Below are 18218 nucleotides of genomic sequence, written 5' to 3'. Positions count from 1 at the left end.
CTCTGCCAAATAGGAGCTGCTTTGCCCAGATGTTCAGCTCCCAACTTGAGCATAGACCACAGCCAACAAATGGCAGACTCCTTGCATCGAGATGAGATGGAGCCTGTGGTGCAATTTGTGCTGCAGAGCTTTTCCAGGGGATCTGACCGAAGCCAGTCTCCCAGCTGAGACCATGTACTTGTTAATATTCCGCCCCCCTGCCAACCTCCCTTGCTTCTGATTTTCCCCCCTCCAATTGTAAGAAGACCATATATTTTCCACCATCACTGTGAATGATGCTCTAAAACGAGAAGTTGGGTTAGAAACTGAAGTTACATTCTGGTACCTACGAGTGACGGTGTGTATAAGATATAAATGGATTCATCCTCATGAATGAGGAGAATCTTTCTTATTCGGCTTCCTAGCTAAAAGTGCTTCAAGCTTGGATATTACCTCTTGGTTCACCCCGTCTTCGGGATTTTCTTCTTAGTCCCATTTTCCATCTTGAACAAATGAACACAATAAGACCTAGGTGAAAATTTCTTTATCCACACGATACCGCCCCAACTATCAATCCTCCAATGCACATGCTCTTTTTTCATATATGCATGTAGTTGTGCGGGAGTTTTTTCTTCACATACCTTTTAAAAGACAATAATTTGACTACTAATCTAAGTGTTAACTTGGAGTTGACTGCTAAGTAATTCATACAACCTTACACATTAGACCAAAATAAATGTCACATGTATTAAAGATTTAAATGCCATAAACAAAAAACCTGGGGCTCCTGGATGGCTCAGTCAGTTGAGCATCTGACTCTTGATTGTGGCTCAGGTCATGATCTCACAGTTGTGGGATTGAGCCCTGTGTAGGGTCCGTGCTGAGCATGGAGATTTCTTGGGATTCTCTCTCCCTCTCTCTCCACCCCTCCTCTCCTCAAAATAAATAAGTAAATAAATAAATATAAAAAACATTTTAAATATTGTTGTGACTATTATTGCTTAACCTCTTACAGTATGCTAGACACAGGTTAAGTACTTTCATGTATGATCTCATTTAATCTTCGGAACTTCCTATGAGGTAGCTATTATTGTAAGACATTTTAGTGGAGGAGAAACCTGAAGAACAGACTGGTTGCCCAGATGCTAATTGGGTAACTTGACAAGTACAGTAATTTGACAAGTGTTACACAGCTTTCCAGTTAATATTGCTGCATTAAAAAATTATTGTATTGACTGGTACTAGGGATCACAATTTAGAAAGTACAGAGTGGGGATAGCTCGTCTCTGCTCCATGATGTCTGGGGCCTCAGGTGGGAAGATTCAGAGTCTGGAGGTGATTCTAGAGCTGAAGACTGGAATCACTATGAGGTGTCTTCACTCACGTCTTTGCAGTTGATGCTGGTTTAAGTTGTGATGTCACCTGTGGCTGTTGGTCAGAATACCTTCATATGGACTTTCTTGGGCTCCTTCACAGCATGGAGGCTCCAGACTTCTTACCCAGAAGCTTAGGGCTCTAAAGGCAAGTGTATATTTTAACAAAGTGAAAGTTGCATCACATATTATGGGCTAGCTTTGGAAGTCATGCATTATTACTTCTGCTACATTCTATTGGTTACAAGTGAGTCACAAACCTGGTCAAGCTCCCCTTTTTGATTGGAGAGTAGCAAAGAGAGCTTGTGGTAGGGGAGATAATGTGGCAGCCATCTTTGAAAAATACAATTTGTTACAACTAGTTAGTGGCACAGTTGGAATTGGATCCAATTTCTACACAATCCCAAAGCACTCTCTTTTTCTAAACTCACTATTATATTAACTATTTATATAATCTAGTGATAGAGGAAGATTTGAATCATAACATCGATCACAAATAGGATAAGATTGATAGATCTGACCACATGCAAAAGTGGCGTGTGTGTGTGTTTGTGTGTGCACATGCACGCACATACATCAAAGGGCCAATCAGGAACAATTGGCAACACCAAGAGTCCACAATTCCTTAAACGGACATGGTGAAGCTTTGTCAATCATATAGATATTCATATATTATTCAGCCACAGAAAAGAAAGAAACCTTGCCATTTACAACAACATAGATGGAACTTGAGGGCATTATGCTAAGTGAAATAAGTCGGACAGAGAAAGACAAATACCATATGATCTCACTTACATGTGGAATCTAAAAACAAAGAAAAACAATAAAAACAATCAAGCAAGCTCATAGATACAGAGAACAAGAAAACAGATTGGTGGTTGCCAGAGGTGAGGGGTAGGGGATGGATGAAATGGGTGAAGGAAGTCAAAAGATACAGATTTCAGTTATAAAATAAATAAGAGATATAATTACAGCATGGTGATTGTAGTTAATAATACTGTTTTGCATACTTGAATTGCTAAGACAGTAAATCTTAAAGGTTCCCATTACAAGGAAAACATTTGTAAATGTGTGTGATGATGGATATTAATTAGATATATTGTGGTGATCATTTTGCAATCTATACAAATATCGAATCACAATGTTTTACACATGAAATTAATATTTCTATGTCAATTATACCCCAATTTTTAAAAAAAATATCACAAGAAAATAATTCTAATTTGGAGGAAAGAATGAAACAAGATGAAAAAAAATTCACATGAGGAAACAAGCTCTGTGGCAGCGTTGATAATAAAAGTCAAAAAGTAGAAACAATCAGGATTGCCTAAATCAAATGTGATACATTGGTATACCGAAACACCATGCCTCCATAGAAGTGATATAATATAAACACAAATATATGGATTTCAAAACATGTTAGAATATGTTCATTAAAATAGGAGGCTTTAAAATAGTGCAGTTTAGTGTGATCCCATTTTCACTTCACGTCTATTATCTATCTACCTCTCTCTCAATCAGCTTTTTTATTCATCTAATTTTAATAGTGAAAAATGGTGGTATTTTAATGTATTATCTAGTTTTAAGCATTGAGTGATATATTTTTCTGGCATAAGTTTATTTTCTTTTCCTATAGAAGTAAAGCCATGGAAAAAGTTTCAGAGAATCAATATATAAAAAGACTGCAACAACCCAGATGTTGGAATTAACAGTCAAAGAATTTAAAATTCCTATTATAAATATTCTCAAGAACTTACAGAAAAAGAGAGACATGAGGGAATCTCAACAGAGAGGTGCAAAATATAATCAAGAACTATTTGACAAAAAATCTCAGACAATACTAATGTTGTAGGTAATTTATATTTTTGTCCCTTTCTCCTTTTTGATTTTTAAAAATGAACATAAAATTATTTTTAGTAGCTTAAAAACTAAATGAAGGACATAAATAATTTAAATGAGATAACACTGGGGGTGCCTGGGTGGCTCAGTTGGTTAAGCATCCGACTCTTGACTTCAGCTCAGGTCATGATTTCACAGTTTGTGAGATTGAGCTCCATGTGGGACTTTGTGCTGACAGGGCAGAGCCTGCTTGGGATTCTCTCTCTCTCTCTCTCTCTCTCTCTCTCTCTCTCTCTCTCTCTCCCTCCTCCTTCCCACCCCTCTCAAAATAAATGAATAAACTTAAATAAAAATAGGACAACACTATATTATTCAGTAAATCAGACATATCGAAGTAGAAGATTGGTTAACTTTCTCTTCAGTTATGATACTGCTGGCAATTTGCTAGGCTAGGTAAAAACAGATAACAAGATCATCACTCATGTTGCCTGCATAGCAAAGATACTGATGAAAGAACAGTCAATACTATAAACCCTTGAACTACCAAAATTTTTCCTCAATTCCATTTATCCTTGTATAGGTATATAAAAGCCAACTCACAACAACTTGTGTTACTGTAAAAACAGAAAGGACCCCCAAAAATAAAATCACAAAGAGGGAGAAAATAGCAACCAACACCACAGAAATAGAAACATTGCTAGAGAATATTATGAAAAACTATATGCCAACAAATTGGGAAATCTGGAAGAAATGGACTAGAAATGTGTAAATTACCAAAACAGAAACAGGAAGAAATAGAGAACTGGAACAGACCAATAATCAGAGAAGAAATTAAATCAATTACCAAAACTCCCAACAAACAAAAGTCCTGGACCAGATGGCTTCACAGGTGAAATCTACCAAGCATTTAAAGAAGAGTTAATATATATTCTTCTCAAACAATTCCAAAAAATAGAAAAGGAAGGAAAACTTCCAAATATATCCTGTGAGGCCAGCATTGCCCTGATACCAAAACCAGGTAAAGACATGACTAAAAAAGAGAACGGTAGGCCAATATTCCTGATGAACACAGATGCAAAAATTCCCAATACAATACTAGCAAACCACATCCAACAATACATTAAAAAATGATTCACCATGATCAAGTGGGATTTATCCCTGGATAGCAAGGGTGGTTCAATATTCTGAAATCAATCAATGTGATACGCCACATACAGATAAAATATTTGACAAAGTACATCTATTCATGATAAAAACCCCTACCAAAGTAGGTTTAGAGAGAACATACCGCATCATGATAAAGGCCATATGTGAAAAACCCACAGCTAATATCATCCTTAAATGGGGAAAAACTGAGAGCTTTTCCTCTACAGTCAGGATAGAGACAGGGATGCCCACTCTCAATGCTGTTATTTAACATAATACCAGAAGGCCTAACCACAAAAATCAGACAATAAAAAGAAATAAAAGGCATCCAAATTGGCAAAGAAATAAAACTTACACTATTTACAGATGACATGATACTATATGCTAAAAACCCAAAAGATTCCACCAAGAAAACTGCTAGAACCAATACATGAATTCAGAAAAAGTTGCAGGATACAGAATCAACGTACAGAAATCAATTGCATTTCTATACAACAAAAATGAAGAAGCAGAAAAAGAAATCAAAAAATCAATCCCATTTACAATTGCACCAAAAACCATAAGATACCTGGGAAGAAACCTAACCAAAGAGGTAAAAGATCTGTACACTGAAAATTACAGAACACATATGAAAGAAATTGAAGGTGACACAAAGAAATGGAAAAACATTCCTCATGGATCGGAAGAACAAATATTGTTAAAATGTCGATACTTGGGATTCTCTCTCTTAATCTGGAGGAAAGAATGAAACAAGCAATGAAGAATGAAACAAAGCAATGTACAGATTTAACTCAATCCCTATCAAAATCCCACCAGAGCTAGAACAAACAATTCTAAAATGTGTATGGAAGCACAAAAAAAACCCAAATAGCCAAGGCAATCCCGGAAAAAGAAAAGCAAAGCTGGAGGCATCATGATTCCGGACTTGAGGTTTTTTGCAAAGCGATAGTCATCAAGATGTTAGGTACTGGCACAAAAACAGACACATAGATCAATAGAATAGGATAGAAAACCCGGAAATGGACCCACAACTTCATGGTCAACTCATCTTTGACAAAGCAGGAAAGAATGTCCAGTGGGAAAAGGACAGTCTCTTCAACAAATGGTGTTGGGAAAACTGAACAGCCACATGCAAAAGAATGAAATTGGACCACTTTCTTACACCATACACAAAAATAAATTCAAAATGGATGAAAGACCTAGACTGTGAGACAGGAAACCATCAAAATCTTAGAGGAGACCACAGGCAGCAACCTCTTTGATCTCTGCCAGAGCAACTTGTTACTAGACACGTTGCTGGAGGCAAGGGAAACAAAACAAAAGCAAAAATGAACTATTGAGATTTCATCAAGATAAAAAGCTTCTGCACGGCAAAACTCAAAGGCAACCCACAGAATGGGAGAAGATATTTGCAAATGGGAGACGATATTTGCAACCCACAGAATGGGAGAAGATATTTGGATATTTGAATAAAGGGTTAGTACCCAAACTATATAAAGAACTTTTAAAACTCAACACCCAAAAAAACAAATAATCCAGTTAAGAAATGGGAAGAAGATATGAATAGACCTCTTTCCAAAGAAGACGTCCAGATGGCTAACAGACACATGAAAAGATGCTCAACATCACTCATCATTAGAGAAATATAAATCAAAACCATGATGAGAGACCACCTCACACCTGTCAGAATGGCTAAAATTAACAATGCAAGAAACAAGAGGTGTTGGCAAGGATTCACCCCTTTAATCTCTCAGCATCCATTCTTCACCTGGGTGGAAACTTGACAGTCCCAGCACCAGGAATATAAAAATTCCCATTACCTTATCCTTGGGAGGTGATAGCAATTCAACCATACTATCACCAAAAAAAAAAAAAAAAAAAAAAAAAGTGAAATAGCCACCACCAAAGCTCTTTCTAGTGAGGGGGGGAGGACAAGGGAGATCATTGAAATGATGAAGCAATCTGAAATATAGCTGCCACAACTCCCACTTCTGTAACTGAGATGGTTGGTCGTCACAGCTGCATTCCTCCACTTGTATTCTCTGTTCTCTCACTTCTGCTGGCCCATCAACTGGATAGGCTTCCTGACCTGGTGGCATACCCCAGCCCTCATTTCTGTAAGATCTGAATCCTTGCTGTTTTTGTCTTTGTTGTCTTTTCTATTCAACAAGACTATTGAACAAGGGAATAATTAAAGATCTTCTAGTGAATCCCGATTTTCAAACCTAATTTTTCTTGCCCCCATTGTGTAGGCACAACTTAAACTCCCCCCTTGTGATCAGAATAAGTCACCAGAGTCAGTACAGTGACCTTTTTCTCTGCCTGTTGGGAAGAAGGACTGGAGACACTTTGCTATCCCGCTCCCACTCCTTTTCTCCTCTCTTCCTCTGACCATAGGCATCATAGGCTAATGAGGGATGAGGCATTCCTCTTATGACATAAGAGAATATTCTGATATGTGTCCTCCAGGTTCCATTACAAATTAAACATGAAGGAATTTGGGAAACGCTTTCTCAGAATAATTCTTTGGTTGATGAGGTTACTGTTATGTAGTATTATCTGTTGAAAAATGTCACACCATGGGCACCTGCTTGGCTCTGTCAGTAGGGCATGGGACTCTTGATTTGGGGGTTGTGAGTTCCAGTCCCACGTTGAGCAGGGAGCAAACTAAAAAAATAAATAAATAAAAAGTAAAATGTCAGGTCATGCATATTACTATATTATTTTTTTCCTTTTTTTCTATACCAAATCTTGCTTTATTCCTATATAGGTAGTATCCAGGTAGAATGGGTCAGGCTGGTTTCTGCAAGAGGCAAAGGAGAAAAATCACATGAAAGATCAAATAGACCTTTCCTTGGTTCCACTTCCTCTAGTCTCAGAGCCTACAGTAATGTTTCACTATGTTCCTATGTTCCCTATTTGCACTGTCTTTGCAGTAATTTTCCAAACTGCAGTATATAAGCAAAGATATTTTCGGTTTTCTTGTACCAGGTGTCCAGAAGTGAAATGTACTTTCTCTAAGACCATCTACAAAACCAAGTTTCTATTCTAGGGCTCTTGGAGATTGGCCATCTACCCTGAGGCATCGGCTGCATTGAAACCCCAGGCAGTGTCTAATGCCAGACTCAGTGTCTCTCTCTCACACTTGGCTGCCCTTGTGGATCAGTGATTTCAACCAGCAGCAACTCAAAGTATTCCTTTCCAAGTTCTGGTTCTGTACTTTTGTAAACTCCTCCTTCAAAGGGCTCCTCTTGCAAATACATTGGAGATAAAAGGAGATTAGTCTTTAATTTACTCCTAATTCAGATTAATCCTATACCTTGTTCTCCGTGTGATCTCATTTCCACAATAGGCCCTGGTTCATTCGATACTGGTCACTCTCTGGGACCCCTCGGCTGCTGTCCTTCTTGACTTAATAACTTATTATAATTTTTACATTAAAAAGGTAATGAGCACTTTCTTGTGCCGAGTGCTGATCTATGCCATTGACGCACATTATCTCATTTTATTCTTACTACAACCTTATGAATACATGAGGTTAAGTTCCATTCTTAAGGTCACAAACGTAGTAAAGCTGTCATTTGAAACCAGAAGCCATGGGAGCGTTATGTTAAGCTGATATGGTGCTGCTACCATGAAACGGGCCTCAATAAAGGAGTTAATGTAGGAAGACCTAGTTCCTTTATTCCCAACATACCACCTTTCAGAATTACATGGACATATCAGACTTTACTGAGTGGCTGGCATAGGTGTAGCAAAAATGCAAACTACACACTAAATATGACCATTTCCATAGTCCAATGGAAAGAGAAGGAAAGTGCAATCTATCTTAGTTGGCCTTCTCACAGACATGACCCAGGTCCTAGCTTTCTTCTGTCTACCTAAATAAAGAGGTGAATAGAAGCAAGCTTACCTTGCCAGAAATTGAGTTCATTCAGTAATAGCAGAGAAATTACAATTGGGGAAACACATGCTGTAGCAAGCTACAGGTGAGTCCATTCAGGATTTGGGGTGGGCTATACTTATGGTCAAGGAATGCAAAGAGGGGGGAGTCCAGCCAGAGTTCACGAAGCAATTTCAGTGGCTTGAGTATAGCGAGAGCTTTTTGGCAGATGTTCAGTGGTCATGAGATAAGGCTCCATTGTCTTTAAATCGGGCTTTTATGGGAAATCAGTCTTTCATTTTTTAAGTTCCGTTCTTTCTGAGGGAGCATGCATTAGATTCTCCATGTCATAGTCTCTAATTCCATTTAGATTGAAATCGGTCCCTCTGTCCCTCTGAGTCTTTCTTCAAAACACTATCTAGCCCCTGACCCCTAATGGTCTCTTTTGTTCTTAGAAGTATCCCCAGCACCTAAAGCAACTCCTCAATATCTAGCACGTGGCAAGCATCCAACATATGTGTCGAAGGAATGAATCCAACAAGGAGGTTGGCCTGCTCCCTCCCCACCAGTCTGATACTGGTACTTGGTAACCCATAGAATTTTGTTTCCACAGCAATGAATTGGTTGACATTGTGGTGAGCTTCGAGATGTGTATTTTAGGAGGGCAATCTGGGTGAGCTTCAGCTCTCTGAATCCAGTGGAAAGTCATTGGGTGGCTTCAGCTCTTCAGGTCCTATTCCCTTGAAGATCTTCCAAGCAATGCAAGGTGAGGCAATGCCCCCTCCATCATATGGAACCCAGTTGGAGACCATCTTGTCCCACATGCAAACATTAATTTACAAAGATATTCTACTAAGTAGATTATAATCTCATGTGATTCCATCAATTCTGAGGATAAAATTTTCATTAATATGCTCAGTTTTATTTGGAACTCCTTATTCATCCTCCTGTTTCAAACCTTGATGAGCAGCTCAGGTGCATAAAAATGAGGCCACAGATGCTCTGTTTTTAAGCAATAAAGATGACAATTTGATAGCCCATGATTGGCTGCAAAAGCCCGAGCTGGAGTTTTGGATCTACTACTCTGCTCTCGGAAAACTACCATTTTAAATAGGGGATTTCTACACTGTTGTCTATGTGTGAAGAGAGATAGCAAAAGTTTTAAATTTTATTATATCCCATGGAGTGCCTGGGTGGCTCAGTTGGTTGAGCGTCTGACTTTGGCTCAGGTCATGATCTCATGGCTCATGAGTTAGAGCCTTGCATCGGGCTCTGTGCTGACAGTTTGGAGCCTGGAGCCTGCTTCGGATTCTGTGTCTTCCTCTTTCTGTGTGCCCCCCCCCCCCCCCCGCTTGTGCTCTGTCTCTGTCTCTCTCTCTCTCCCAAAATAAACATTAAATTAAAAAATTGTTTTAATTTTATTACATCCCCAAGTGAACCAGGAGTTAGAAAGGTGGTCATGTTGGTGTTGGCATATATGCAGGGGGATGGGGTGGCAGAGTAGGTTGTTCATCTAATTACATAAATTTTGTGAACCACAATGTAGTAGTTTCTATGTCATTCCTCTATCTGGTACATTAAAAACATCCCAAGAAGTGCTTGAATTAAATTCATATAAGGATGTGTTTAGATAAGTAGATAATGAGTTTTATCTAAATGATAAGAGGCTTCTATGCCTTATGATAAATGGCCTCTATGCAAATGGAGGGAGAAGCCACGAATCCAGGATGAACATGTAGTTGATAGTAACAGAAACCTTCATGCCTGGTTATAGGTGAAAGAACTATCTTAGGCAGTTCTACTATCTCCCAATCAAGATTGGGGGGGAAGAGTGATGTCATTGAATGAGAAAGCAAAGGCACTGCTAGGAAGAAAAGGTGAAAAAAGGAGAGGCAGAGAGATTGTCAGAGGCAGCAAATGCGGGGGCAGGGCGGGGATGGTGAGCAGTAGAAATCTTGATGGCAAGCTATGGGCAGTAACAGGGAACTTCCTGATTAAGGAGTGACACCCTTCTCTTCCCTCCCTCTGCGGCTGAAGCTGTCTATTACTCTCTTGATGAGGTCCTGGATCCCTTCACTAACTGTAGTATGAGTGAAGGAGTTTATGACTTCCCATCTAATAGATGGCGATGTGTGAGTTCGCATGATCGGGGGTCTTTAGGAAATAACTAATTGATAAAGTTCCTGTTCACAGTGTGTTAAAGTTTGGGAAATTTTTCCTTAGCTAGATGTGTGTGGAAAAGAGATTGTCTCCCCCAAATCCTGACACTCACTGTAGGCTATCTCCTTCCCTCTCCCCTCAGATACCTCCTTTTTCCCGCCCCTGGGAACCAAGAAAAGATAACCTATTCCCAGAAGTTTGGAACATGTAGAAGGGCCTCTGTAGGCGCCAACAAAGCTCCAAGAGTTGGTGGCTGTACAGATGAAGAAGAGACACAAAGAGAACCTCTATAGACATTTAACTTGAGCTTCTTGGGATTTCCATGCATTCTCTGGATGTTTCCCCAGACTGTGGCCATCAAGAGTTGCAGAGTGGGGCCCGTCTTGCACAGGCTCAATATCAGAACTCAGTGAATATCGGTGCTGTTTGCCCATCAAGGAAAATCAGTATGCCCTGAACCTGAGTCTCCACCTTCAAAGTCTATTCTGGAAGAAACAGTTCTTGTGCCCACTTCAACACACAAGTCTAATCTAAGCCTTTGTGGTAGTTAACCTTCATCAGGACATTCCTGCAGCGACCCTCATGGCCAGGTTCTTCCTCATCCCACGCCAGAGGGGCACCTGCAGGCTCTAGCCTGCTGTTCTCTATGGACAGATGACCATCTTGAGAATGGCTCCTGCTGGCTGAAGGCTCTGACATTTACTCTGGCTAAGAGGTCTGGGCTACTATGGAAAGTAACACAAAGTGTTCCATGTTCTTAGTTCTCATCTCAGCCCTATCACAGGGCTTTCTATTCTGGTAGCCCTGGTGAGCACCCACTTGGCTCACTTTTAGTCTGGGAACATAGAGAATACGGATCCGACATGTCATGTTTGGGGTGACAATCTCCATTCTTCCCGATGCACTTTCAGAGAAAATTTAAATGGCCTTAACGTGGGTGTTCTCACTCTCCTGGGCTCCACAGGTGAGTTTTCCTGGGTAGGCAAGAACAGGTGTAAGTTACAGCTAGAGGGCAGTATAACTTCCAGTCCCTCTTCTCCAGCCTGACTTGTCAATGTCCCAGCAGCCTGTACAGGGAAGCATATTTACTGCACACGTACTGTGACCGCAGTCCTGGAAGGTGGTCGAGAACTGCTGTTAAGGGTGGCTTGCAGCAGCCTTCCATCCCGTACTCATCACTCCAAAACGGGATGGGCAACTACTGGAACAAAGGAGTGTTAGGCAGTGGGCTGGGGCAATGGAATAGGACTTCAGGGCAAAGCCCTCACTGCCTTAGAGACTGAGATCCTGCTGACTCAGTGTAAGAAAAGCCTCAGGAAATAGGGGCTTTTGAGGAGGAGTCCTCTTGAAGAAGTCCATTGTCACTCCTGGCCTCCCCACAATCCATCCACTGTCAAGTTGGTTAGATGAGTTAAGCTCCAAAGCAGGGCATGTGGTAGGAGCCGAATCGATGGGAAGTGGTGACCCAGAATCCGTGTCTGACCCTGATTTCCCGTTTCTTGCTCTGTTAGCACCAATCAGACATGATCCCTGACCTGACAGCTGAGAGCACCCAGATCAGGATCTCCCTCTGTCTTCACACTGCGGTGAAATTGCAATTCAGTCCTGTTTCTTAGGCGTAAAATAAAGACATGGGGCTCTATTGCTTCCATGCCCAACTCCTCCATTTGACCCACTGGGGAAAACGGTACCTTCGAGGCTGCCCACAGCGAGAAAGTCTGAAGGACAGTGAAAGGAGGGAAGTGGGGCTGCTTTGGGTTGAGTATGGGGGGACGGCAAGGGTTTCTGGAGTGAGACCCAGGCATGCAGGGCAGTGATGTGGGGTGGGTCCAGCTACTAGAGGGAGTGTGGTTCTGAGGCAGGGCTGGGTGAAGGGCCAGCCAGGAGAACGAGTCAGCCAGACCCCATGTCCCCTGCTGGCCTGGCAGTGAGGCAGGTTTGCACTGCGTGCAAGGGAAATGGTCATGGAGGAGAAACGTGCCTGGACCTCCGTCACACATGTCCTTTTTTCTGGGTGTGTGGGGCTCAGATGGAGTCCTGTAATAAAGCAAGGCTCCCTCTTGTCGTGGACTCACCTGGGACCAGATGATCCCACCCTCAGGTGTGTTCCCTGCTGAGCAGGGCCAGGGAAAGTGCTTGTCTGAGGTTGGCAGAAATGGTTGAAGGGCATATTGCTCTATGCAGGGAACTTTCTCTGTGTGAGTGGGGGTGGTGTTCTGCTTTTATTTTCTTTTTCCCTGTATCCTTTGCCCCTTCGCTGCCCTCCTGCAGGGACAAAGTGAGCCCAACCACGGGCTGACTACAAAGGAGCCAAATGTGGCCTCAAGTCCATTACCTTCTCCTCTGTCTGCAGAGATAGGACGTGGGTACAGGTTGAGCCTCTGGGCAGGGCGGGAGCAGCAAAGAGCAGGACAGCGAGTCCTTCAACCACCCATCTAGGAAGGGGCAGCAGGCTGGAAAGGCTTTGAATAGGAGCCAGGGGTGGAGGGGAGAAGGTGCAGACCCTCAGCCCCAGGAGAGGCCCCAGGGGAGGGCTGGGAACCTAGTTCTGGGGACTCAGATATGGAGGCGGGGAGGAAAGAATGCCTGGACAGCACATCCTCTCTCTCTGTGGGAGGGAGAGGTGGCCACGGGTGTCCAAGGTCTGTCGGAGGCACACACTAAGATCCTGAGGACAGAAGTGTTGAAAGGCTAAGCAGCTAGCCAAAGCTTCTGGCTGAGTCTGGAAGGCAACTCAGGTGTTAGCCCATTTAAAGGGATTTACCAGGGCACCAGCTCCTGAATCTCCCACCATTTCTGGGCCTCACATTCAACAGGGAAGACAGGTACACTGATAAAGTCACAATTTTCACAATAAGGAACCAGAATCTCATACGTATCATGTACAACCCTTCTCGGATTGTAAAGAGAAAGAAACAGCATGATGTAGTGGAAGGATATGGCTCACCGGGTCCACCCTTGTTCCCTGGGGAATAATACTTCATCTCTAAGTGTACTTGGGCTTCAAGCACACTTGAAGATGAGGTCAATTATTTCTAAGCTATGTGGTTGTTCAGAGAAGTCAAAGAAATCAAGAATGTCTGCCACCAAGTAGGGTCTTACTGACCATTATCATATGTGAATTTATTAAGTCCTAATAACTACAGCTGATATACCTCTGACAGCCCTTGATTTCACCTGTGAGGTCCCAGATCCCAGAGAAATGAGTAACTTGTTTAAGGTCACGTAGCAGGTAGGTAGCACCCTTGGGCCTCCATCCCAGATGTACAGGGAGTACCCTCCTGGCGAAGATTATGTGAGGGATCGTACCTGGGAATAGCATGTGTCTGGCTCTGGGAATAAGTCCACTCAGATAAGTGGGCCCCACACTCACTCTGTCCCCAAGACAGGGGAATCTTCCGTTGCCATCGCCTGTCTTCTCTGTGGTGACCACCAACCACAGGTCATCCCGCAACTTGGTACTAGGGGCTTTTCACCATTCCCTCGTGTCTCAGGTTAACCACACCAATGATGCATTCACTTTTTCATCAGATAATCTTGCCTATCTGATAATTGCAAGGCATCCCAGTGTGAGGAGAAAGCAGCAAACACAACACAGGGAAATCTTGCATTCAGGGCGCTTTCGTTCTTAGAGGGGAAAGAGGCAAGAAAACATAAATGAGGAAAGTCTTAGAATGACAAAGCAGCTTGAGCATGCCGGAGAAAACGGGAAAGGGACGTGGCAAGTGTGGTAAGGGAGTTTTGCACGTATGGACAAATATTTCCTATTTACATGGGTGTATATTGGAAAGCCTCGGTGATAAAGTGACACTTAGTAGATGAAGGAGGGAGGCACAAATGTGTGGCACCATCTGGAGGAAGTGAGGCAAAGGCAGGGGACTGATGGGAAAGCTCATTTCCAGCCCTCCCTGCTCCCTTCCCCGCTCTGTCCCCTTTCTAGTGACTAATCCAAATATGTCTTCCTCTCTGCCCATAATCCCCAGTGTACGTCTCCCCACTGGAATCATTTCCGGTCTTTGTCTCCCTTGAACAAATTAGTGAATAAAGCTGAAGGGAAACTGATCATCTTCACCTCTGCATCCCCCTTTCTTGTGCTGCCCCATCCAACTCTCAGAAGGGTGTTAACGCTGGGCGGTCAGACCACATCTGGAGTATCCTGGTGGCAGTGACGACTCACTTTGGGAGGGAGGGAGTACCGCTGGAGGTCATGCTGAGGCCAGTGTCTGGATGGTTCTGGTACCTGAAAGGGACTGAGCCACTCCCTCGCAAGGCTCAGGACCCCCCCAGATTTGCTACATGTGAAAGGCTGTCCTGGAACGTGGGCTTAGACATGCTCCGTGTAGGCCAACGAATAGAACGACAAGCGAAGTGAAGAGGTACTAGGGAGAGAGATTCTACACCAACGTTAATCAGTTCCTTATGTTAGATCTACTAAAGTGAAGTGAGCTGTCTGGGTGGGCTGAGTTCCAAGTATCTGGAGAAATGCAAATGCAGACAGGATGTACCGTCTCCTGGGAACGTTGTAGAGAGGATTCAGGTGGCTCGATCTGAAATTTATGATTCTGGGATCTAGTGCGATGCCTGACGGCAGGTGACGGGAATAAATAAAGCTGAACCTCCCACTGGGAATGTCTCAGAAATGGGTCTCAGGCTGTTGCTGTTGCTTCTGCTGGGCATTTTCACAGTGGTCTTCATGGATGAAGGTAAAACCTGTGAAGGAGGCAGTGATGGGTGGTGAGAGGCTATATGGGGAGGAAATGGAGGTGGTTTCTAAAGTTGGCTTTTTGGGATACTGTAAAATGGCTCAAGGAGAATTTTTCTTCTTCTTTTCACAGATATCCGTGGCCCCAAATCAAAATGTATGGTGTAGTTGGTTTGCAGTTTTGGGATATATGATGCCACAGGGAGAGAGGACATTCCTGATTTTTTCACACGTTGTATCTCTCTGACTATTTTCCAGTCTTTTCACTCACTGCCCTGGGATCTTTTTTCTGCCCCCAGCCTTGGGTGAAGGCGGGAGGGGGTTTGAATATATAGGGTTATAGCTGTCGCTACAAGGGAGTAAGGACCCCTGGCAGAAGTTGGGGAGGGTGTCAACTTCCTTCCTGTGAGGACTGCCCCTCGCCAGTGTAAATGTTGACAGTGGGGCAGGCTTCTGAAAAATTGCCTTCCCTAGAGCTCTGCTTTAAATCTTTCCCCTTTTTCTTTAGGGCTTCGATTTTGCCATGATTGTGATTTCTATGATGGATTCAAATGCCGTGGTCCCAAGAAACGTTGCTGGAAGTTTAATTTATCCCTCAAATCCAATAAGAGTTGCACCACAGATCACTATTACTACAATGATCCAATTACAGGTAAGTGAGAGGTAGAGAGAGACACAAGACTTTACCAGTGGTGCCCACCTTCCTTGAGGTCAAGGTGTGGAGGGAACAGGGCCCATGGAGAGGCTGGGAAAATGGAATTCTCCATACCCCGACCTCGGGTGGAGCCTGTGTGGGAGGCAGATGTCTTTTGCCCCGTCCTGTCTAGAGAGACCGAGATGAGATGCAGACACAGTTTGAGGGCTCATCCCTGGCTACAGAAAACCAATGAGATTCTTGACAGCCATCATTGCCAGGGAGACAGTGTGATTAAGTAAGGCGATTACCTTTACTTTTCTTCTCTCTTTAGGGAGATATCTGTACCGATATACAAAACTGTCTTGTAATCCTTGTGAAGAGGGAATGTTCCAAGCATACCATGACTTACCGAGAGAAACATTTTGCTGCACTGATAAACATATGTGTAATACTGGACATGATATTTTGGAAAAGTCAGCGCTTTTTGGAGAAGATAAAGAACACACTATCCATGATGATGTCCTACCATAACCTTAAACTATCCTCCCAGTAATTTTTGCCCTTCCCCTACACAATGGCAACATCATCTCACATTATCTCAAACCCAGACCCTACTCTCTACTCTTTTCCAGCAGAACTACCCATGGAAGCTCTGTATGTCCTGTGTCAGTGTTTTTCCATTAAGAGGAAAATAAGAACACCCATGTCTGCCTTCTGGTTGGATTCCCCTGTCTTTACCTCCTGATAGCGTCTGGCAATCTGTAACTATCCTTAAGTTCTGATGCTAAGCCTGGGGTCAAATCTTTGGCAAAGGGAACAAAGTATTTTTCTGGTAGAGCTTCTGAGCAAAGATCAAGAGAAAGCAGGCTGGAGAGAAATAGGGACACGAAATTGCAAGAGATTTTAGGAGAAATCTTTGGGTTTGTTGGAGGGCAGGAAAGGCTTGTGTTAAGTAGGGGCTTGAGAAAGTAAATGTGAAGATAGAAAACTCTAACTGCCGTGAACTAGACAAACAGTCTTTGTGCCTCTGCCACCATTTGGGGGAAACTGTACCAACCACAGCTCCTCCTGACCACACAGACCAAAGTTACCATGTTTCTAATGATCTTCTCTTGCTTTCATGGCCAAAGCCAAGGACATCAGGGTAAGCACTTGGCCTGGTATTGGCCAGCTACTCTGTTTCCTGGCATGTGAGGAGTCCCCTCCCACCCAGTTCTGAAAAATATTTAAATATCTCCTTGCATTCAATGAATTCATTGGTAAAAAGCTGAGTGCTTTTCGTCTATTGACACATCCCCGTAACAAATTATGTCAAGGGAAGATAAGAGTTTCAGACTTCACTGTGGTGTCCTAACAAAAATAATAAGCTACGAAATGACAAAAATGACTCCCTAAAGTATTATTCACTCACTTTGGGTTGAACTTTTCTTTTACTATGCTTGCATTCCTATGTTGGAATCTACAGACACTATTACATTTCATATTTGGCTGTACAGTTATGTGTACATATATAATATCATCCCAGTTTTAGTAGTATCCCTCCTGATCCAGGCTTATAATTGCTTACTGCTTTCTACCACATTGTATTTGTATAAACATAGTAAAATATTTTTTTTAATGTTTATTTATTTCTGAGACAACGCGAGAGACAGAGTGCAGGCAGCGGAGGGCAGAGGGAGACACAGAATCTGAAGCGGGCTCCAGGCTCCGAGCTGTCAGCCCAGAGCCCGACGCGGGGCTCGAACCCACGAACTGTGAGATCATGACCTGAGCCGAAGTCGGCCGCTCCACCGACTGAGCCACTCAGGCGCCCCAATAAAATATTTTAACAGACAAATTAATTTTGAAAAGTTTGCAATATATGTATGCTTGGATTTCCTCCAAATTGTATCATGTTAGCAGGAGTGTTATACTTTAGTATCATGAGAAGCAGAAAATATGCTAGATTCTTCCATTTAGGATTAGTCTATATGGAGAGAACGGAGGTGCTGGCAGGAGGCTCCAACGATGAAGTGCTTTACCAGGGGAATTACTGTGATGTGTGATTAGCGCCCAGAATGGTCCCAAGCAAGTCAAAATTGGAAACTTCAGATTAGAGGAGAGAAACAATGTAGAGTGAAGAAGTTAGCCAGTGGCGGGAAGAGTAGCAGATAGATACTGAGTGATACTGACAGCTGGAGGCTGACCAGCACACATTTATAGCTAAGTTTGAAGTGAAGCTTCCTAAATCATTCTGGCAAAGCCCCCAGACCTTCATCCTACCCAGACTAGCTTTCTAGGTCCAATCTTTCTGAGCCTTGCCCTATTGTGTTTCCCATCTTTGATTTTCATGAGATTCTAACTCCTATATTGTCGCATGTACAACACTTCCTAATTTTCTTGTCCAGTTGCAGTACATCTCTGTTCTTAACATTTTGGAGGGAAAAACATAGGAAGTAGAGGGAACAATGACAGAAGACAGACCCTGAACACACACCCTAGTTCTAGATTCAGTATGAT

At 42.7% G+C, this 18218-nt stretch overlaps 1 protein-coding gene across 2 annotated transcripts; it reads left to right on the top strand.

Moving 5' to 3' along the window:
* Window positions 1–11359: 11359 nt before the first annotated feature.
* On the top strand, window positions 11360–17337 carry LOC123380391 (prostate and testis expressed protein 13-like). Of its 2 annotated transcripts, XM_045038506.1 has the most exons (4): window positions 11363–15083; window positions 15216–15239; window positions 15591–15734; window positions 16051–17337. In XM_045038506.1, the coding sequence occupies exons 1-4, from the start codon at window positions 15020–15022 to the stop codon at window positions 16248–16250; spliced, it is 432 nt and encodes a 143-aa protein (XP_044894441.1). In that variant the 5' UTR covers window positions 11363–15019; the 3' UTR covers window positions 16251–17337. The 2 variants fall into 2 exon arrangements, with proteins under 2 accessions (XP_044894440.1, XP_044894441.1); XM_045038505.1 differs by having other exon boundaries at window positions 11360–15239.
* Window positions 17338–18218: the final 881 nt, after the last annotated feature.

This window comes from Felis catus, chromosome D1, assembly GCF_018350175.1.
Source record: "Felis catus isolate Fca126 chromosome D1, F.catus_Fca126_mat1.0, whole genome shotgun sequence".
Lineage (NCBI taxonomy): Eukaryota > Metazoa > Chordata > Mammalia > Carnivora > Felidae > Felis > Felis catus.
The sequence above is the reverse complement of the archived record's forward strand: the minus strand, read 5'-3'. Positions and strand labels throughout refer to the sequence as shown.

Bases quoted from the DNA above. Each gene is read 5' to 3' on its own strand.
- LOC123380391 (XM_045038505.1), top strand. From the start codon at position 15,009: ATGTCTCAGAAATGGGTCTCAGGCTGTTGCTGTTGCTTCTGCTGGGCA. The intron at 15,240-15,590 runs GTATGGTGTAGT...CTTTTTCTTTAG, and splicing joins CCGTGGCCCCAAATCAAAAT to GGCTTCGATTTTGCCATGAT. The intron at 15,735-16,050 runs GTAAGTGAGAGG...TTCTCTCTTTAG, and splicing joins CTACAATGATCCAATTACAG to GGAGATATCTGTACCGATAT.